This window comes from Chelmon rostratus, chromosome 5 (genome assembly GCF_017976325.1).
Source record: "Chelmon rostratus isolate fCheRos1 chromosome 5, fCheRos1.pri, whole genome shotgun sequence".
Taxonomy (NCBI): domain Eukaryota; kingdom Metazoa; phylum Chordata; class Actinopteri; order Chaetodontiformes; family Chaetodontidae; genus Chelmon; species Chelmon rostratus.
The window spans coordinates 25,780,015-25,802,427 of record NC_055662.1 but is presented as its reverse complement, the minus strand read 5'-3'; the positions used below and the strand labels follow the sequence as shown (position 1 = coordinate 25,802,427).

At 42.8% G+C, this 22,413-nt stretch overlaps 2 protein-coding genes across 4 annotated transcripts; one reads left to right on the top strand and one right to left on the bottom strand.

The window, feature by feature from the left end:
* The first annotated feature begins 1,842 nt into the window (after positions 1-1,842).
* On the top strand, positions 1,843-8,971 carry prlhr2a (prolactin releasing hormone receptor 2a). 2 transcript variants are annotated; one of them, XM_041936459.1, is made up of 3 exons: positions 1,843-2,374; positions 5,035-5,515; positions 6,538-8,971. In XM_041936459.1, exons 2-3 carry the CDS (start codon positions 5,055-5,057, stop codon positions 7,172-7,174), a joined length of 1,098 nt encoding a protein of 365 aa, XP_041792393.1. In that variant the 5' UTR covers positions 1,843-2,374; positions 5,035-5,054; the 3' UTR covers positions 7,175-8,971. The 2 variants fall into 2 exon arrangements, with proteins under 2 accessions (XP_041792393.1, XP_041792392.1); XM_041936458.1 differs by having other exon boundaries at positions 1,843-2,370; positions 6,538-8,970.
* rab11fip1a (RAB11 family interacting protein 1 (class I) a) lies at positions 8,685-21,898 on the bottom strand. 2 transcript variants are annotated; one of them, XM_041936457.1, is made up of 6 exons: positions 21,202-21,898; positions 15,064-15,500; positions 14,033-14,939; positions 11,005-12,783; positions 10,603-10,705; positions 8,685-10,246 (listed from the first exon to the last, which is right to left on the bottom strand). In XM_041936457.1, the coding sequence occupies exons 1-6, from the start codon at positions 21,549-21,551 to the stop codon at positions 10,046-10,048; spliced, it is 3,777 nt and encodes a 1,258-aa protein (XP_041792391.1). In that variant the 5' UTR covers positions 21,552-21,898; the 3' UTR covers positions 8,685-10,045. The 2 variants fall into 2 exon arrangements, with proteins under 2 accessions (XP_041792391.1, XP_041792390.1); XM_041936456.1 differs by lacking the exon at positions 11,005-12,783.
* Positions 21,899-22,413: the final 515 nt, after the last annotated feature.

Here is a 22,413-nt window from a genome sequence, read left to right as displayed (position 1 = left end):
TTTTCCCCCCAAACAGTTTGCTTGTTTAGTAGTATGAAATTAGGCGTGTAATGTCAAACAGCTGCTCAGCATTTATGGTCATACATGTATTGAGAACATGCGAGCCCTCAATTTGCCTGAAGTCTGGAAACACTTTATGAAGCCGCACAGACAGGGAGGCAAGCAAAATTATCTGCTGTACAGTGTGCATTTGTAAGACCTTTTTCCCACACAGCAGATCACACAAAAATAAGCCTGTTCACATAAACTGTCTTTAAACGAATACAGCTAGCTGTTAGAGCCAAAGCTTTAGTACCTGTAAGTGTAGTCTATCTCTCCTTGTAGTGGGCGTGTCACGGCGACAGGATTGGCTCCACCTGTCCACACCTCCTCATCATCTGAGCACACCTGCAAGGCATCAGCCAGTTATCCACCTGCTCTCCAGTCTTGGTGTTTTGCTTGTCTGTGCGGCTTCTTACTACATTTATTTATTGAATTAAAGACATTGTCCATCGTTAACCTCCCTGTCTCCGTGTCTGTGCAGCCTTTTGGGTCCTTGCTTGGAAAAAGAAAGTTGCTCCCCTTGTTTCAACAAAAAAATCTTCTGCTGCGTACTTGAACTGCAGAACATGTGGCTAAAGGCTCGCTGAACAAAAATATCTGAACTGGTAGTGATAAAAGAGAAAACTGTTCTGAAACATTAACTCAGCTCTTGTCTCACCACCTTAAGTGTCTCTTTTTGATTTAACAAGCAGGGGTGTGTCCAGAAGGGGGGGCCTGGTGCTGCCCTGTTATCCTAATGTTTGATTGGCTATCAGCCCAATGAGAGGCGGGACCTTAGTTCAAACCAATTGTCTGAGGAGAGAAATATGGAAGCAATTTAACGTATTTGTATGAAGCCACTCTGTTCTGTTGTGACTTGTAGGACTTTAATCTTTTAAATGCACTTTTTGTAGGTTGCTTTGGATAAAAAACACCAGCTAAATAAATGTATTGCAAAACACAGTAAGATACTGGAATTAATTAATACATCAATGAGTTAATAATTAAAGTTGACACAAGAAATGGTAAATTAATGCTATTCGATCTGTGTATGTATGTTTGGCTGCAGAGCTGTAGCTCACCTATCGTCATCTTCTCTAATTACTTTTTTTGTTTTCTGAGACATTCCCCTTTCTGCCGCTAATATGATTTGAACGAAGTCAGGGTCAAGAGATTAGTTTCCTGTGCTGGTTCTGACTTCTGTACTGTAATTTGCCATTTCAGCACTTTTTTATGTGTGTGCTATTTTTGGTGTATTGCCGTCCTGTGTTTTGACTTCTTCCAGTAAATTCAAGGCTAAGTTCTTGCTTGCCTCTTGCTTAAACAGATGCTGCTGACGGGGGACTGAGCTGTGATTGGTTGCATGCAGGAAGGAGAGTGGGCCGAGTTAGCTTCTATTGATTACAACCAAACTCTTCAAGCTTTAAATGAACGCGCGGAGGCCTCAGACACACCAAGTACAACTTCCACTGTGAACGTCACATCAGGATCTCCAATCCCAGACCTGGTTATCAGGCTTCACACCAGGCTGCTGATGCAGAATCAATCCACTAATGCCAGCATAGAGCCATGATTGTTTTGTCTCGGCCCTGGCTTGTTTAGGGGGAAACTGGGAGTCCGTTTGCACAGTTGCACCATACCTACTAAGCTCCATCTCTCTCTGTCCTCATCACAAAGGCCAGTCAACATTCAGACATCACCTCACCACCTTATCAGCCTGCCCCTTAGTCCCTTTTACAAACATTGTGAGCAGTGAAGGATGACAGTTCAAAGATTAGAGCCACTGAGGCAGTGACCTCCTGCATTAGACCAGACACCAGTTTCACCCTGGACATGCGTAAAACGGTTCTAATCATTTCTAACTTTTAATTCCCTAATTAGTGGACATTTTATGGCTCCTCTGCGCTTCTTTATAGCGAGGAATATTATAGTGAGTCCATGTAGAGGACAGGAGGAGTACTGTACATGGTTTTTCGTTGAAGCTATGCAGGCTAAACTATATCTTCTACGGAAACACGCACGTCAGAAGCTCCTTCAGTCATCAGAGCTGCCAGTCAAGTTTAAAGGCATACATAAAAACGATCCATCCCCGTCAGCCGGACTCCACCTGTTGATCGCCTGACAACGCACCTCCACGCTGACAGATATGTAACTGCAACGCAAAGCAACACTGCTGCTTGAGATGCAGAAGGGTCAGGGTGCGGGTACGTGGCTTTAGTGCTGCTCAGAGACCCATTACGCGTTGATTTGTGTGCGAGGCGCGCATCTCTCCAGAGGCGCACAGAGGCTCCGCGCTGGATCGCTCCCGCGCCCACATTCTGGATCGGAAACCTGAGAAATCGACACACGGTAGGTGCGCGACTTCTCCTTCGCTCCCAAGTGCCGAATTATCTGCATTTAGTTCAGCCTAAGAGTTACTGACATGATGCAAAGAAATGCACCTGATCTGCATCACTGCAATTGAAAAAGCGAAGTTTCTTTCTATGCTTCAGCTCAGAGGATTTGAATGTGTTCATCACACGGTTTTTGTTCCATTAAGACTTTTCTGTATCTGCACTGTTTCGCTCTACTTGCATCGCAGCACAACGCATCTCTTCTATGAGACAAATCAATATAACAGTAAATACTTTTAATGCTTACATTATTGGTTGTTCAAATAAAGTGTTCAGCGTGTATTTATTCTGTGTGCCAGAATCAGAACCGATTTATTGATAAAAGACAGAGCAGATGAGCCAAAAAATAATAAAATGTATTTTCCACGTGTATAAAAATAACATTCTGTTCACATGTTGAGGGAAAATGTGAAACAGTGTGTGGATCACATGTTACGTCGGACTGGTTATGAATTCACATGTCTTGTCGCTGCTGACCATCCTGCAGAGACGCGAGACGCATTTATTTCTGTTTGATTTCTGCGAGGACAGTTCAGGCTTAATTATCGAGACGTTTGGATAAAAAATGCTGTCAACTCAGAGGGGGCGTCTACAGAATAGAATAGCTAAAAGATTTAAAAATTAAAAACAAATAGGTTTAAAATGTATATATATTATTCTAATCCACACACTTGATTGTTACTGTCCAGCATGAGACACCCTCTATCCTCAGACCCTCCATCTGTGTGTTACAGAAAATGTCAGGAAGTGGGGACTTAAGGGAACTATGGGAGAACTAAGGGTTGAACCCAAATGCAGACACTCAGGGCGCAGATATAATTTTAACACATTTAACTCAAGGACAAAAACCAAGGAAAACCAAAACTCTTGCTACTAGGGAAAACACACACTAGGGTAAAGGGTTACACAGAGAACGAAGACAACACAAAAACTCTGAATAAACAAAACTCAGAACAAACACTGACAAAGAACGTGAGGTGGCTTGACAAGACGATACAAGAACACACTAGGGCTGGAGCATGACCAAAGACCAACACACACTAACATGGACAACGGGATGGCATGAAATACATGAACTGTGGCATGGTTAATAGCAAGGAAACTCTAACAGGGGCTGAGGTATGACAGAGACAAAGACATAACTTGACAACACGTACTTGGACCAGACAATACCAGGATAAAGACTCACAGGGTAAGAAAGGTATCACAGACAACACTAAGGACGATGGAACACTACATAAAACAAGACATGAACATGAACAAAGACAGAACCAAGACAATAAACAAACTTACTAGAACTGTGGCAAATAAAAGACAAAGACGAACCAAGGAGACAATCGCATAAATCACGGCGTGGACATGAACAAAGAAAACGCAACAAAGAACACTCACTTGCAGGACTAAGGCTATGGCTATGACTGTGGTAAGATAACATGGGACAAGGAATCACAGGGGACAAGGAATCACAGACAACGACCCGACAAATACTGGGTCCCCCCCAGACACAGACTTAAATACACAAGGCAGGAACACTAATGACACACAGGTGAAACACATCAGACAATCACACGAGAGGGAAAACACAGGAAGTAAAGCAACACAAAGACACATAACATGAACCTTCAAAATAAAACAGGATGTAACAAAAACCAGGCAAGGACAACACACAGTGGGAAACTTAACAAAAAACCGACCATGGCATGGGTCATGACAGATAAGTTATAAATTATAATAAAAAATACTGAAACAAATTCTTCATCATGGTTTTAATCAGAATTCTCTTTGAACCATAACTTCATTCCAACGTCTCTTCAAGAAATTTGATCCTGAAAATTGTTTAAGTTTGGGACATTTTGGGTGAATCTGAGGAAATCTTCCATGTGTTTGTCAGTGATTGTGACAACTTTAATGTGATCCACACTTCTTCCACAAGAACAACATGCTCTAACTTTCACAAGCAGCAAACCTGAACAGTGAATTCATTGCAACAAGCAAAATTATATAGTCATGACATGTGGTTTACACTTCCTCAGCTGGGCTACAAATAGTTGAATGGAAGTGATGTGCACGGGAAGCAACAGCTCCTGTGCCGTGCACATGAACACTGCACATGAGAGATAATAGTCCAGAGCAGGTTGGGTCACACAGCAGCTTTTTGCTTTAATAACCAGTGTTTGTGTTGAAAGTCTGATGAAATAACTGAAAGGAAAAAGAGTGACAGGTTTCGTTTAAAACCTCAGACAGAAGGATAGAAACACATCTCTGCAGTCACTCTTGATTTAGTTAGTCATGGGGCAATTTTTATATTCTAACAAAAGAAAGTTACTGTCAGTAGTGATTTTTCCTTTGGAGCTACACAGGACTGAAAATACTGTGTGTTATCAGGAGGACAAGAATATAATTGGACAGGGGAACTTGCTCATTAAACTGTGCATCATATCTATGATAAAAGGGAAATTTCCATTGAAGGCAATTAATTGACACAGTGTAAAAAGAGCTACAGCTGCGAAGGATGATATGTTCATTAGTCACTTAGCATATTCTTGACTTGGCATTGTGGGATATTTTACTGTATATGTTGTGGAACACGTGCATAGTAATCACTTTTTCACCTCTCCAGGCTGACAGCAGTCCTCTGGGATGGAGAGCGCAGGCAGTGGCTGGGCAGCTGAGCTCACCCCCCCATGTGTAATGCATGAGTTAAATGGCAGCGACGCCGGTCAGGTCTTTGAGGTGGCGCTGCAGAACGGCTCCTCCAAGCGCAGCTCCCAGTTCGTGGGTGTGGAGCTGCTGCAGTCCTTCAAGCTGCTCATCATCCCCTGCTACACTCTGGTTGCTCTGGTGGGCGTCTTCGGTAACTACCTGCTCCTCTATGTCATCTGCCGCACGCGCAAGATGCACAACGTCACCAACTTTTTCATCGGGAACCTGGCCTTCTCTGACATGCTGATGTGTGCCACGTGTGTGCCCTTCACGCTGGCCTACGCCTTCAACCCGCACGGCTGGGTCTTTGGCCGCTTCATGTGCTACCTGGTGTACCTCATCCAGCCCGTGACGGTGTACGTGTCAGTCTTCACTCTCACTGCCATTGGCGTGGACAGGTAAGTCACACAGAGCCAGAAACCTGTGGACACGCTGTGAATAAACTGGGCACTACTGTAGGAGCTTATTTACATGCATCCTGCATTCACTGACATATCCTCCAGTATAATATGCCATTAGATGAGCAAAAGCAACAAAATGGAAGGTTTTTATCGTGAAGCATTTATTCACACCTACTTAGCCCCCCTTGTTATAAACTACACTTTGATAAAGAAATAATACGGTGCATAATTCCGGTGAATGTCGCCATTTCTTGGAAAGAAATTACTCAAAATTGCAGTGGCAGATGTCAAATGGAAGCTCCTGCTTGTGGAGTTTTACACCAGCTCTGAAAATAACTGAGCTGCGTTTCCAGGCGAACAAATGCAAGCATAATACAGGCATCAATGCAGTCTTCCTTGAACAATTGAATAAAAATCCTATACTGTGTACCATATACCATATTGGTAAACAGTTAATGGCTTTTTCCTATAGAGATTCAGCACCCTGGTATATGCATGATACCACTTAAGGACTGGTTGGCTTTGGCTTTGCTTTAAAGGGTGCATTAACATTTACCTCTGTAAAAAGGGAGTGTTTTTTCTCAAAAGCCTTTTCACAATACTCTACATATCCTCTTCAGCTATGCACAGACATCTCTATCCTTTGAGCTTCCCCAGATATAACCTGTCTGGTTGGAGGACGAAGAGGGTGGAGGATGATTTATCAGGTTTGTCTGTGGCCCTTGAATACAGCTGCAGAGCTGAATTAGATTTGATTTTGTTGAAGCTACAAACAGGATTTTTTTGCTTTTTGCTGTTGGCACCTTGGCATTGGTTGCGCTCTGAGGTCATTTTTGAGGCTGTATTATCTGTGGTGCTGAACAGCTGGACTGTCATTTGCATGCTGATGTTGTTGGTAAGTGGTGACTTGTGAATGCTCAAAGTTAGGTATGTTCCCATCATTTCCCCCAACAGTTTCGACAGATGGATCAGATCTAATCAAACAAACTGAGGCTATCCTCCTCTCTGCTCCTTCATAGATACTATGCCACAGTTCATCCCCTGAAAAAGCGCATCTCGGTCTTGGCTTGCACCTACCTTCTGTCTGGGATCTGGCTGCTGTCCTGCGGCCTGGTGGCTCCAGCTGTGGCTCACACCTACCATGTGGAATTTAAGAATGAGGGCTTCACCATCTGTGAGGAGTTCTGGATGGGCCAGGAGCGGGAGCGGCTGGCCTACGCCTACAGCACTCTCTTCATCACCTACGTCCTGCCTCTGTCGGCGCTCTGCATCTCGTACCTGTGCATCTCTGTCAAACTGCGGAACTGCGTCGTACCTGGCCACCACACCCAGAGCCAGGCGGAGGCCCAGCGCATGCGCAAACGCAAGACCTTCCGGCTGGTGAGCCTGGTGGTGGCCGCCTTTGGCGTCTGCTGGATGCCCATCAGCGTGTTCAACGTGCTGCGCGACATTGACATTGACCTGATTGATAAGCGCTACTTCCTGCTCATCCAGCTGCTCTGTCACCTGTGTGCAATGAGCTCATCCTGCTGTAACCCTTTCCTCTACGCCTGGCTGCACGACCGCTTCCGTGCTGAGCTCCGCAAAATGTTCACATGCCGCCGACGCATTGGCATTTCGGCCAACAACTGCGCCACAGCCAGCGTGGTTCTGTGAAGCTCCTGTGTTTTAGACTACTGCTGGTTAGTTGTTTTGGACAGTTGAGTACACTCATCTCATTCTGGTGCATTCAGAAGTAGGTGTAGGTAGGTGCGATTGCTCAGTCTGAATGCTAGTAGCCTCATTATGCGCGGCATAATTTAGTAGCCCCAAAATGTTGTCGGTGGTTTACCCATACGCTTAAAAAAGAACAAAAAGTAGCATTACACGCCTTTAACATATTAAACTCATGATGGACAGTTTGAAAAGATCAAAACTGATGAACCAGAAACAGATCCACACATTCCTCTTCCTTGTTAAAACCTGGCGCCTGCACTACCCACAATGCAGCTCAACTGTCGACAGCTCAGCCGCAGGTTTCAGCGTGAAAGTAGTAGTGGCTAATGTAGCCTCGAGCTGCTAGCCTCAAGCATATAGAGGTCGGGAAAGCTCACTTCTTTCTAACTGCACAGACTCGTCTTTGGGCCCGCCCAACACTGACTCAAGTGACATCACTCAAGGCAACTTCTCAGATTTTGTGCAGCTCCCTCTGGAGTCTCTAAAGCAGGCATGTCAAACTGATTCAATAAAGGGCCGTGTGGCTGCAGGTGTTCGTTCCAACCAAGGAGGAGCACACCTGGCTGCAATCAATTAACCAGCTGATCTCAGTCTTCAGCTGATAACTGAGTGATCCCTTGATGTTGATTGGTTGGCCTTTCCCAAAACAGCTGGGAACTGTCATTTTCAGCGAACAGTGCTCCGGCAGAAGCAAATAGTGAATTTGCTGGGGACTTTTTTCAGCCGCAGATTTGGTTCGGTAGCGAGTATTTATTGGCTCTGTTATTATAACGAGGGATCCTGCCACTCGGTGCGACTGTGTGGCTCATTGATGTGTTCTTTTAATTTTTTTGACAATAATGTGGTTCTATGGCGCTGAGGAAGACTAGGACTCTATCTGGCTTTAGTTACACAGCACTTGTTTGTAGGATCAGTTCATTGTTGGTTTTTGCCTTTTCATGTCATTTGTTCAAAATAAGAAAATACAGAATATCACTATTGACAAATATACAATATTACATTTGTATTTCCACTTTCAGAGATCACTGCCATCTATTTTATTTATTTTTAAACTGTAAGGATCGAAAATTTGTAAATTTTACAATACTGTTACAAGAGCTCAATTTAGATTTTTTGTGAGCCTGTTCTTATAATCACCCTGAAAAAAGGAAAGAATGATTTACGAATTTACCACTAATCACGTTATCAGAAAATAAAAACAACATTGTCCCATTGTTATAGTAAAACATGCTATATGTTTCCGTGGCAACACCTGCCTGTTATTCTTGTTCTGTGACAGTATTGTATATATTATGTATATACAGAACATCTGGTAAAGGCAACAACTGAAGCTGCTAATGCAATATGTAGCTTGTTTGAGCGCTTATAAAACAATTCTTTAGGTAATATTTCATGTACATATGTAGGTTGGATTTATTTCAAAATGTACATAAAACAACTGTAGATACAATCAGGTGAAATAATGCGTTTATTTCAAATAAAACCATATTTTTGCTCAGCATCACTTCTTTCAGAAGCTTTACATCGACTGTAGTATTATCATCGTGTCAGACAAACACTCATTCTTTAAGCTCTCGCTCCAGAAAAAGAAGAGAGGTAGCCAACAACTGTCCATCCAGCAAATCAGACGGAGACGTCATGAGAAAGGTTTCGAAGGCACAGGTATGTACATTCAGGTTAATATTGCTATCGTTTCTGCCAAGACATAAAATAATATTTCATACAAAGGCATATACTAAGCAGGGTTCATTCTTTAGTGTAGTTCAAATACAAAGACAAGGCTGGTTTCTTATTACTGATGGAGGCTATCACTGTTCCTCTGATGACTCCTTTCTGATTATCTCATGGTTTTCATTTCATACATTCAACACAAATAAATTGATTCTGTATTATTACTTGCATAATATTTCAACCTGCACACAGGCTATATTACAAGAAAAACAGCTGTAACTGCTGTGTGATTCAAACTATACATACTACATCGTAGCTTCTTGTTTTGTTTATTGCTGGCTTTCTGAAGAAGACCTCTTTGAAGCAAAAATAGGCACAGTGTCTTTAAGGACTGGACGACCAGCTGACATTCGACTGTGGTGAGTAATGCAGGGGAGGAATGCTGTTAATGGGCTGCTTTAAAAAACACATGCCAGCCATCAAGGATCAACAAAGAAAACAAAGAATAAGACTTCAGTGTTGGAGGGAAAGTCAGTGTGCACTTCTCATATAAACAACATTAATCGTGACTCAGCTCGCCAGGTCTTAACTCATAGTTATGACCTGCAGAAATGCATTCAATCAAACTATTCATTGCAAGTATATTTAAATGAATAACACATCGTTACCTCATCAAGCTGGTTGCAGAAGGTTATGTATATGGTCATTCATCGCACAGCAATAAGTTACACAAAGCCCAGTGTAGAGTAAAAAAGGACAGATAATCGTTAAAAAAAACAAATAGTTTTTCTCTGTGCTGTTAGTATATTAAATAAAGCTCAACCCAAGTGTCATCAAGTATGGTATATAAATCAAGATGTTGAATTATATTTTACTGTCATGTTTTTTTTCTAAGTAAATTCCAGTACCTTAGTGTTAAATCAAATACATTCATTATTTAGATAATGTTTTTTTACTTGCTTGTTATTAAATAATCACAAAATGTGACTCTGAAACTAAAAAAGTGCATATGCTCTAAGACCTTCATAAAGATCATGTTTCTCAGTACACAGCGAGTACACAGTGAAACCAGTACAAACACACACCACAAACATGAGTTGGGTCCTCAAGTGGGACTCTCTTCTTTCTGAGGCCATGCCCTCACACTGGCTTGGAGTTCAGAGAGTGCAGGATGGAGGGGTACTCATCTATGACGCGGACCAGCAGGTTGTCGATGTACTCCTCCAGCTCAACGATCTTGGCGTCCTTCCTGGACAGGTCGGTTTGCTGCTTCACCACCAGTGTGATCAACTCTTCCTGTGTCAGCTGAGTGTACGGTCCACTTTGCACTGAGTCGGACACCTGAGGGGAGTGAGGAGAGGTGATTACAGCAAAACGCCATCATCTGAGTGGAAAAACGCTGTAAGTGGAGCTTTGGATGGGGATTTTTTTTTTTCAAACTGCTCATTCCAAGGTAAAAAAAATGAAGCTTTAAGCTCAATAATTTGAATAAAGCGAATATTTCAATTACAGGAAAATGTCTGAGGATGAACTCAACCAACTTGTAAATATTCATACTGCAGATTATGTTCAAGGATGAAAACAGATTTTATGTAACTGATGCCACTTTCAACTCCTCCTCCAGGAAAATCTGATTCACTTGCTGTGAACAGATGTGTTTTGGTCCCAGTGTGTCATTAATGTCAGCATGACAGTACCTGAATCTTCCCTGATGTGCTGTCACGGTACTTTATCTCTTTCACAGCGGGGGTGCTGATTGGATGGCTCTCAACTGAGCTCATGGGCTTCACAGGATGAGGCCTGTAAAGATGCATACACACACAGAACATTACTTTCTTGCTATTACTTTCTCCAAAGAAAGTAATAACAAACATTATAGGCAAGAGAAAGAGAGTCAAGAATTTAATCCAGTGTTTTGCAAATACAACAAACATCAAGTCAGATATTCAGAACTAAACTCAAAAAGAGGAAAGCAGCCAAGAAATCACAAGCTTCCGAAACAGTCACACCAAAGACAAATCCCAACACCTTATCTGCCTCCTGCTACGATAACAGCAGCAGATGCCATAAGTCCAGATAAACACCCTGTTCAATCTCACCTGCGTAGACTTAAGGCTAGCCCACCTCCATTGCTATTCTGAGCACTGACAGGCTGAACCTCGGAGGGCGCGACCCATGCCCTCAACGGCGCCTTTCCCCCAGACAGGCCTCCTGGCTGAGGTTCTGGTTCCTCCATAACTACCTGGAGGGGTTCTGAGGAATTCCAGGGAGAGGTTACAGTAAAAGGATCGGCTCCGAATGGATCTTCCCCTCCATACAAACGGCTTGGTGCTTTCACATCAGCTTGAGGCTTTGGTGTGACAGACTCACTTGTGACATCTCTTGTGGAGAGGCCTTGATTGACTGTGGTTACAGCTGCTTCTTCCTTATACGTAGGTTCTTGTTTGGACTTGAAAGTCTTATTATCCGAGTGAACTGTGGCTGTATGAATCTGGCTTCGCCTCTTTGAATTCCTTCTTTGGAAAGCAGGACTGACTTGCTCTGAACCATCTTTTTCCTCGTGCTCGTTGCGTTTGTTTGAATTGCTGCCATTAAAACTAGCAAATGGATCTGTTGGTTTAGCTTGACTGAAAATGTTGTTGAGATCATCTACTGTCATTCCCCGCTCTTCAAGTTTCTGCTCTTTCTGTACATTGCCGGTAAACAGGTCGTCTATTTCTCGCTTCTGATTCAGCTGTGCCCATGGGTCTCTGGTAATGAGATCAGTATTGGGGAAGGGGTCAAACTCTGCAAAGTTCTCCTTTGTCTGCCTGCCTTTTCTGTCCATGCTGCTCATGCCTGAACTAGATATTGTCTGGAAGTTACTGTTCATATGCTTGTCAGAGACTACTGGTGTCACAGCAGAATCCTCTTCCTGTCCTGGCTCTTTGCCAGTAACCCTCTGTCTGGGTTTGGCTGTGGGTGCCTCTCTTTTCTCAGTGACTTGTAGGTTTCTCTCATCATCTTGTGTTGCAGAATCCCAGTCCGTTTGGCTAGCTGGTCTGAATGCAGGTGGCGGTTGCAACGCCTTCCTTGTTCCACCCCTGGACCTCACAGAGAGACTTTCTCCGCTTGAAGCATCAGTATTAACGGGTCCAGGGGCTGCCGTTGGATCAGGCCTCATCATAGATTGGTGGGCAATACTCTGGCTTTGTCTTTGACTTGAATCTGGAATCGGTGGAGGTGCGACTGATTTAGGGGGAGGTGGGGCAGCTACTTTTTTTGATGACACGGGTTTGGTCTCCAGTGGATGTGTTTGATAATATCTCATAGCAGGATTCTCCTGTGGGAGTGAAGACCTAAGACTGGGTCCATGCTCCTCTGGACCATCCACACTCATCTCTGGACCCAGAAATTCAGATGGAGTGATCCTGTGTCTCTCTGTGACCTCAGCAATTATGTGATCCCATCGAGTCTGCCCTTGAACTCCGTGTCTCTTCTGGGGGAATAAGGTTTCATAATCAGGAAGTGGAAGGGACATTTTTTTGCCTTGCTGCGATCCATCTACCTCTACGTATGCAGGGTTATTGATCTCTCTAATGTGATTCCCAGTTTGGGTCCCAGGCACTGGATGCGAGGGTGGCAGAGGGGCTCTTTTCTTCTTCTCTGCCATAGTGGGTGAAGATCCCACCGAGGACAAGTTCTCTACGCTGCCACGAGGGGAACCAGATGGGCTTTGACTTATGTTTGCTGGAGCCAGGGAAGAATGGAGGTCGGAGAAAGTACCAGGGGACTCAGATGGGACACTAGAGAGGGTGGACTCAGAGGTGGCTGGAGAAGGAAACAGCTGACTGGGGCTTTGGCAGTCAGTGGGTTCAGACTCCAGAGATTGAGGCAATCTGCCAAGAAGTGAAAACAAAGGCCTACAGGTCAGTGTGACCATCACATTACCTAAAATCACTTCCACCAAACCCATCACCAATTTAACTGGCATCTCACATGTCAACAAGTTGGTCAACAAAAGCTATCAAATTCCCTCCTTTGACCTCACATAATTTACCCAAAGACAGTTCAATATTAAAATCTTTCTCGAATCTGCACTAGGCAAGCTTTCCATAAAATATGACAATCATTTGTTGACAACATGGTCCACTGTTCAATAGCAACGGCCAACCTACAGACAGAACTTCCAAGACTCACATGTCTTGCGGTTACCGTTTCTATTTTTAGCTGTGACTTGGTCACGTTGAGAAATGTCCATTGTCCTACATGAAAAGACTACAATGTGACATTTCTGCTTCAAGATTATCCCACTTCGATCATAGGCAGTCCAACATGGCAGAAAAATATAACAACTGAATAATACAAAAAAACTTTAAATCTGCCACCTAAATAACATTCTAGATAAACCACTGTAACATCAATGACAACAGAAAGCACGAGGCCCTTACCATTCTGATTCAAGTATGACAAATCCAGTCGAATCCAATCAACAAACAATTCTAAAAACGAAATCCATATACAAAACACAATCAGCTAAGACTTCCACAAAGAAGGTAAGACAGTGGCTCAGTCACTCCTTATAGACTCTGTTCAGTCCACTACCTGTTCCACAACATCCTCACCAACACAAGCCACACCCAGATTCTCATCTGTGCAGAGAGCAAACTGGTCAAACAGGTCCATCGACTGTTGGGTGGAATTCAAAGTTTTGGTAATACAAGACAGTCAAAAGGTTGAGTCAACTTTAACAGAAACAGGATGGAAAGTTGTGAAATGACCAAGTTTCAGTGTTGATAGACATGGTGTCGGGCAAAACTTAATAATCAGAAACAAGTGTTGCATAATATTTCTAATGTGGCTCTTACTTGTGCACAGATAATAAAGAGGCACTTTATCTACTTTTCCATTAGTGTTATCCCTCTTGTCAAATGTAATGCACATGCCACTAAACATGTGACAGCATGGGCAGTGTCACCTGTGAGCCTATAGAAAGCAGTATTCAAATTCCAGTCATGCAAGGTGTAAGAACAGTGTGACTGCAGGCAACCGATAGGATCTGTGTCCCAAGACTGACAGAACGATAACATTATTACATAACATTAGTGCTAAGAGTACGTAATGCTACTAAATGAGAAGAAGGCCTACCTGGGCTTGACTGCAGACACTTTCGCAGTGCGGTTGAGGAAGACCATGGCAGAGGGGATCGGTGTGTTGCGGGTGGATTTCTGATGATCAGCTGGGCTAACTGGAGGATCTGAACTGAGGGAGACATCCTCAAACGGGTTGGTGGAGTGGTGGGAGATCGGTTGATCGGGATTTCTTGAGTCACTGCGAGAGGCTTCAGCGGGCAGCCCCTCTTTAGCATGTTGCTGCACCTCCTCCTTTTTCTCCTCCTTCTTTCGGATCATTCCGAACAGAGACGTCAGCCTGTCGCTCATGGAGGCCTCCTCCTGTCGTTTCTGTTCCTCTGCTCTGCGATGCTCCTGCTCAAGTCTCTGGTTTTCTGCAGCTTCCAGCATCTTGCGTTCTTCCTCTTGCTTTCTCCTCTCTTCCTCGTCCTCCCTCTGTTTCTTCCTCCTTGCTTCATCCTCAAGGAAGCGTCTCTTCCTCTCCTGTTCCTCTTGGTATCTGCGCTCCTCTTCCTCCTGAAGTCTCTTGGCCTCTACCTTGTGTTTCTCTTCTTCCTCCTGCCTCTTGGCCTCTGCTATGCGTCGTTGTTCTGCTTGCCTTCTCTCCTCCTCCTCTTGATGGCGCTGTTGCTCCAGGAATGCCCTGTCTGGCTCTATCTGTAGGGAGGGGACAGGTAAATCTGCATCGGAGGTGTGTTTGCGGATGTCCTCCACAGATCCTTGGCCTGAGCTGTTCAGACTGAGCGTAGATCCACTCTTGGACTCTGCCTCCTCTGTGTACACATGGCTGCCGTTGATGCACAGGTTGTTCAGGTCACTGTTGCTCTGCTTGGAGCGACCCAGCAGGGAGAAGGGACCCTGAGACACCTTGCTGTCAGAGCTGCCCGTTCGCTTGTGTCCCAGGAATTTGAATTTCTTTTTAACTGTGGGAGGAAAGACAGTGAAGCATTATGTCATTGTTGACATGCAAAGCACCATTATTTACCTCCCACTGTGCAGCAGAGGAAAGAAAAAATGTACACACTGAGCTCAGAAAGATAAAGTTACCTTCAGGAGAGTCTGCGTTGAGGCCAGACGAGCGGCTGCCACTGAGAGACGAATTCTTCTCCGGGAGGGTCCCCAGGGTCGACATGGACTGCGAGATGTTACGCTGCAAGTTTGATTTGGGAGCAAAGAGTGTCCTGAGCTTAGATTTCTTTTTCACGCCTGGGGACTGATTGAGTGACTGTGAATCAGCCTCTGCTTCGCTGTCCGTGAGGACCTGGCTGACGGGGGGAACAATGGCTGAGGCAGAGTCAGAGAAGCCATCCTTTTTCTTCCCACGGACTTTGTCCTTCAGCTTAGAGATGCGGGAGCGTGGTTTGTCCTGCATGGAAAGGTCAAACATGCTAGCTGACATGTTGTTTCTCAGAAATTGGATATCTAGCAGCACCTCCCCTCGCGCCTTGTCCGCTTTTCCAGTCTTGTCCACCAGCTTGAACCAACTGCAAATGACAGACAAAATCAATCAGATGTTTAAGATCATATCAATCACCTGTGAATAAATTATCATTACACTGCAATAAACCCACATTTTATCATGTAATTTAGCCTCATATTCACCATTCAAAACTTATTTTCCCCAATTCAATAAAAACATGTGAGTAGGGTGAGACAGTGCCACTTGACCACAGTGCATTTAGTCTTGTTTCAGCAAATGAGAAAGAATAAGACAGATCACTGCCTTGGTATCAAGTCAAATGTTACATGACTATAAAAACTATATGGAACAAGTTGAATTGTACAGGAATTACTTCTTCTGATTTATTTTTTAAATTATTAATAAAGCATTTAATTCTTCTGATTTGCAAGTTAATCAGTTAACTTAAAAGTACCCTAAGAGCCAATTAATTGATTTCTACGTAATGAAAATAATCTTAGTTGCAGGTTTATTTAGTTCATTGTGCTCAAATTCTCACACACACTCCACTAGAGGTGAAATAATTAATTATCAAGTCATTCCTGTGGATTTTGGAAACTTCATATGAGCAGCATCACAATTTTCTGTTATTTTAGAAACAATTGATCAATTAATCAAAAAACTAATTCACAAATTAATTGGTAGTGGAAATTATTATTAACTGCAGCCCTGCACTGCAGAACTAAGTCCCTATAAATCTTATGTTCAACTGCGTATTATGAGCGTCACTACAAACTACAAAAAGAGGTGAGCCTCCAAACATGTTTTGGTAATGAATTTTTTTTTACGCAGTAGTCTGATTTTGGATCGGCCCTTCAAAACAGCCATGTATTCCAACCAATATATATTTAAATATAACACTTAAGTAATTGTCATAATTGCCCTGTTCCCTCAGAGCTTTGACTTTAAATGCTTGAAATGTGACTGTTGGTCTGCTGTGTCTCGTTAGACCTGAGACTGTTGTCATTAACTAGCGTACAGCTTGTTTCAGTTCCTGTTGGGTGCACCATGCCAACCACAGATAAAGCCTGACAATTACAGCTTTGTTTAGGCTCCCCCCTCATGTACTCTCTGTTGTATAGGATCAGCACTTATTGTCTGTAAGGGAAAGGTAGGAGTGTTCTGGAGAGCCCTTTCTAAAACCATGCCAAAACAAGCAATTAGTGCCATTACAAGCAGATGCTTTCTGCTGGTACAATTAAAGCCTTGCTATTATTAGATGTACTAATACTGTAGCAGAAGTTGCCATTGTGGGAAGCCTTTCCCCTTTTGAACCCTTTTGTTCCACAGCAGAACCCTCCAACTGTTTCACTTACTTGTTTTTCGTTTTTTACAATTGGTAAGACACATGTCTCCACACAGAGTTCACTTTTCAACACTTTCCAGACAGTTCTGTTCACCGACGTGCAGCTCAGCACATCTAACATCCAAAATACACTCATGCATCCAAGACACCACACACACACCTCAGGATCAACTCTTGTACCAAAGCACTGACATTTGTTTCAACATGTCTCTGAACAGTAACATTTCAACACTCATTACACAATGACCTAAAAAAACAAGCTAACAACAGTTACATAAACACTATTTATGTATGTAACATAAACCAAGACTCCATTACAGCAACAAGATGGTCACTTCTTTATGCATAAATTGTGCCACTTTAAAGTCCCGGAAATTAATTAAAAAAAATGCTGCAACATGTTTTAATAGGCTTCATTTGTTTGGCATTCTTGCATTCCAAGTGCAAAAAAAAACAAACTAAAGTAATTACAGTAATGCAAAACAAAATTCTACAGATTCACTATGAATGCTTATATTGAGAGCTACAGATCGAGAAATACAACACAGCTCGTCTATCCCGTCTTCCACAGTCACTGATGTCACACCTTGTGTCTTCTCTTGCAAAACACCTTCCATTTCTAACAACCTTCAGCAGATGTGGCCAGACAGTCACCATTAGCTGCACCCAATAACCACGTGGCTGAGGACAAGAATACCTCTATGGGGTTGAGGGATGGAGAGTAAGGTGGAAGGAACAGTGACACCATCATGGGATGGGCTGTAAACAACTCTGTGACTGGAGAACTACAAAATGCCACAGCAGTCCCAGCAAGTCTTTCACAGAGATCAAACTGGTGCAATTCAGAGTTTACGCATTTTTTTTTAACTTGTTTCTTTTAAGATGTACATGTAGCCGAATGTAATTTACTGTAATTTTGTGTTTTTTGATGTAAATGTCCAACTCTGAATCGTTTCACAAGCAGGATGGAGCGAGGTTCACCACTTTGTGAAAACGTGACTGTATAAAGGATGTTACTACATGGGCTCAGGAACACTTTGTAAAAATGTTGACAGTTTGCTTGCTAATGATTGCATCCTCCTGAACACAGCTCATGAATTTGTGTCACAGCTTAAGTCCTCATTGACTTCTGCTGTGCTGACTGCATGAAGAGTTTTAAAAAAGGTGAACTCAGTATTGAGAAATGCAAACTGTAGAAAGCTGTAAAGTAAAGGTCATTGTGTAATTTCCTCTTTGATCATTTTGTACAATAATATGTGGGTCCAAATGAGGTTTAATTTAACCTTGTAAGAGATAAATAGAGGACTATAGGGGATACCTGTCACTGGATTTAAATACAAAACATTGTGTGGCATTAACCAGACAGTGACCTGCAGTTCATTTGGAGTTTGCTGCTGCAGGATTCATTTTGGTGTCATGCAGTGTAGCAGACATCCAGACAGGCTCTTTTGAAGATAACAGTCAGGAAACAAGCATGGGAGTGCACCAACATTCCTCAAACGTTCTCCAACATGTAGGGAGGTGCTGTGCAGTACGTGATGTAATGAGAGTTACACTCAGCCTCTTCCCCACCCTACGCCGAGCATGCCAAAGCATACAATCGCTAACGAAGGCTAAACACAACCATGGAGAGATCACACTTTCTCGAGCCAATCAAGAGCCTCTCTGTGGATCACAGCAGAGAATGCACCTGAGTTGACTGTACAGAGACAACTGCATTGTTTGGTTATTAACAGACTGACAGGGCGTATATGTTCTGTTCTGTTAGCATTGAACTAAAGACCTGCGCCCGACACATGCGTCACCAGTCCTGCTGGACAGGTTCCCCTTGGTTAACTGTCAAGGGCACTTTTCTTGTCTTGTGTCTAATAATTAACAGGAGAGCTTGTATTTATCCTCTGAGTCAACACCAGAATGGATTCAGCCAATAAAACAAGGGGTGCCAAGACTGTAAAATACAGATCCTCATGGTAGCTGAATAAAAATAATAAGTCTGGGTGGAAGCTATTTGTAGTTCCACTGTTCTATACTTTGTTTAGAAAATAAATATTGTGGTGCAGGTCTCTGAACAAATGAACCCGACCCTGGAGAACTGGCTCTGCAACAACTGGAACTACTCCAATACTGTAACTCAATATCTCTTTTGATAATGGTAGTGTTAGGATAAGGTTATACGTTGTGAGAATTTACTGTTTTTTGTTGTCATATGTGAGTGTGAACTGAATATCTTTGGGTTTCCACTGTGAAACTGAGCCATCCTTCACAAGGCAATGTTATTTCTATACTCTTTTTGTATATAATATACATATATAGCTGATTTCATAGTTGCTTTTATTTTGTATCCTTTTTATTGTGTATCTGCTCTTTTTCTAACATTTTATAGACACAACAAATAATAGAGTAATTGAGGAAATAAGCGGCATCGTTAGTTGCAGCCATAAAAATAATCCATTAATGGTGGTCCTTTATCAAAGAGTCTTAAGAAAGCAGATCAAACCTTTAGATACCTTCTCACCAAATAACAACATGAATGTAATATAAAACCAACCCTTTAATCAAAATAGTAAACTTGTTATTTATCTTAATGTCTGATCATTTGTGACAGTAAATGACTCACATTCTCATAGAAACTCGAATTTATGACCCTCATTTAATCTCACATACACTCTGTTGTATGAGGGGCAGCAGCAGAGCTTCCTTTCAGCAGAATAACAAAGCTCTTGATGTCACACCACGTATCAGCACCACAAAGAGGCAGGACAGGTAATGGAACACCACATGCCTCAAGGCGAAAACAGCAACATCCAATACCCAGCCTGCATACTGGCACTTAAAGGAGACAGAGGGAGGAAGCCAAGTGTGGAGAGAGAGAGAGAGGGAGCTCGGGCTTGGAAAGGAAAATGCAAGGAATGAACTTTGCCACTGAAGTGTAAAACCTTACTGAGCAAACACAAGATAATGTTTCAGATATGCCGAAGCAATAATCAAGTGAATGAGGTCATACTACCACTACATCAAGGCTGCCCTTGGTTGAGTGACTGCTGAGAACTCATAACTCCACATCACTTGGTCTTTATCAAAGGTCATTTCAAAACTAAAGGCCACATTTGGAAAGGTTCCTCAGAGTGGAAAACGGTTATCTGAGTTTACATGAAACTTTCTTCATTTTCAAAATTTCTCTTACATAAGAGGGAGTGGATATCCCAATTCAACACTAATGCAAGGCTTTACGTTGTTTCGTCTTACACCCACGTTACACCCATGCTGCGTCAAACCACAAATGTCATCCTGATTGATGTAACATATCTGGGTGTGAGCAGACTAAATGGCCCTGGAGAATGTACAGGACTAGCAGCAGCATTGTGAGAAAATTATTTCCAGTTAGGCCTCCCTCACGAAGCTGGAGGTGACAGAGCTGGCTTCACACCAAGTTATAAAGTAAAGGTGTCAGTCAAACGTCAGGGTTGGTTCAACAACAGGGGAGAAGACTGAGGGAGGAGCTGAGATTAGAATAATCTTTAAACTGTTTTACCAACATCTCGTTCTGCTTTTCCTCTCAGACACTGATAAGAGTGTCCATCCCGTAGTTTTAACGACCTCAGGGGAATAAGCTTGCTTTTTTCATTCTGTGACCTGTTTAATGTGCCCTGGATTTCAAGAATACACACAAAAGGTGTCATGAAAAGATTACATTTGTGTTTCTACTAGACTAGACTAAACTAGATGTGACCTGATTAGACGGACAAAACTGCAAAATGCAGAGAAAACTCAAGGACTGATAGATAATTTACTGCTAGCTTTCACAATTCATTCATATGTATAAATCAAGGAATACTCTTAATGATTACTTTTCAATCAATTTGTCAAAAACACTGTCTAACTACATAAATGCTGTTTTGCATGAGGTTTTATTGCTTTTTTTAATTGCAGAACAGCTATATTCAGCGACAGCAAATATAACTACCATTTGTGGTGAAGAAATTGTGATATCGTTCATATTTTGGTTTTACAGAAAGGGTGCAATCACTCAAATGATTTATAAGAAACATTTCAAAATAAATATCAATAAAGCCCAGGGACATGTGGGAGGAGGGGGAGGGGTAACCTAGTGTTTGTTTACTTTGCAGCTTGCAGTTTAACCACGTTTTTAAGTTAACTAATGTGTTGTGATACACCTTAAAGTCAAACATTAGTGTATTGGACTGATTTTGCAGACTTTCCAGGGTGGTGCTGCGCTGGAAATAAACTGGAATTAAAATCAAAGCTGGATTTAAGAGAGGAAAAATCCTACTTTGTTTGTCTGAACTCGTGCACCTCTGCGTCACTCTTAACTACTACAGATACCCTGAAACCCAGAGGGAAACACCTTAATGCGAATAAATGATGTGAGTGTGTTTGAAACATAACAGTGGCCACTTACTCTGTCTTTTTGCGGGGGCTGTTGTCATGAAGATCCAGTAAGTTGACCACGGCCTGGCCCAGGAACTTGTCGAGCCCCACCTGAGCGCGGTGCATTACTATGATATAGAGCGTGCAGCGCTCAGCGTTGCCCGGGTGGAAGAGTGGCAGGTCAAACGAAGCCTCTTCTTTCCACACCGGAGCGACACTTTTCTCGGCCACAGAGGTAGAAAATTTGTCTTTGGCCACCTGGATGATGGCGTAGGCGTCGTTGGTGCCATTCTTGCCCTTGACGCGCAGGCTCCGAGCCTGATGCACCGTTACCTGGACACTGGTGGGAAACCACTGGCGGCTCTGGTCGGCCAGAGACATCGCGAAATTCCCTTAAACTTTGGCAAAAGTTTATCCGGGCTCTTTTATAGAATAGTTTACAACGTCAGGCTGTTGGTTAACCTTTTCCAAAACTCTGTTTTTCACCTTCGGCGTCCTCTACGGCTGAAGGTTTACGTTACCTAGCTTGACTTCAGTTCAGGAAGCCCAGGTTGATGTCGTAGTACTTCTCCCTCCTCTTCGTAGCGTTATAACTCTCTAAAAACACTTGATTTGAGTTAACACTCGGTTAACCGACTTAACGCTAGTACTAGTCTTTGTAACCTGACCAGGACATCACTGCTGTGCGACTAATTCCTTTAAGAGGCTTTCGTAAACAGCTCTCCTGCTTTGCCTCCCCCAAGTAAAACAATTTACTTCCCTGATGTTACAAGTTCCCACCCATACTCTACATAGAGCTGTCTGATTCGCTGATATAGCTGTCAATTTTTGGAGGCCGTTAGTCATTGGACGGCGGAGGAGGAGGGCGTTGAGACGTCGAGTACCGTTAAGTAGCATTGTCAGCGCTGATCAGAAAGCAGTTTACCCTCGCAAAAGTCATGGAGGAGTTAAATGGGACAACAATTAAGACTGAACTGAATCCAGTAAGCTAATTTTAGCTTTTAGAATAGAGACGTCCACACAAATTATTTTTCTCTCTTAATGTTTGGTCTAAAATTGTAAGGTTTGTGTGAGGTCTCTTGAAAAATATACTACTTTAGCAAAGACAGGTTTAAAAAATCTAAAAGACGCCATAGGAAATTCAGTTCTAATAGGCAAATAAGCCATAGATGTGAACATCTAATAACCTCTCATTTTCTTCTTATGAGGAATGTTTTGGCCCAGCAGAACAGATCAGATGATA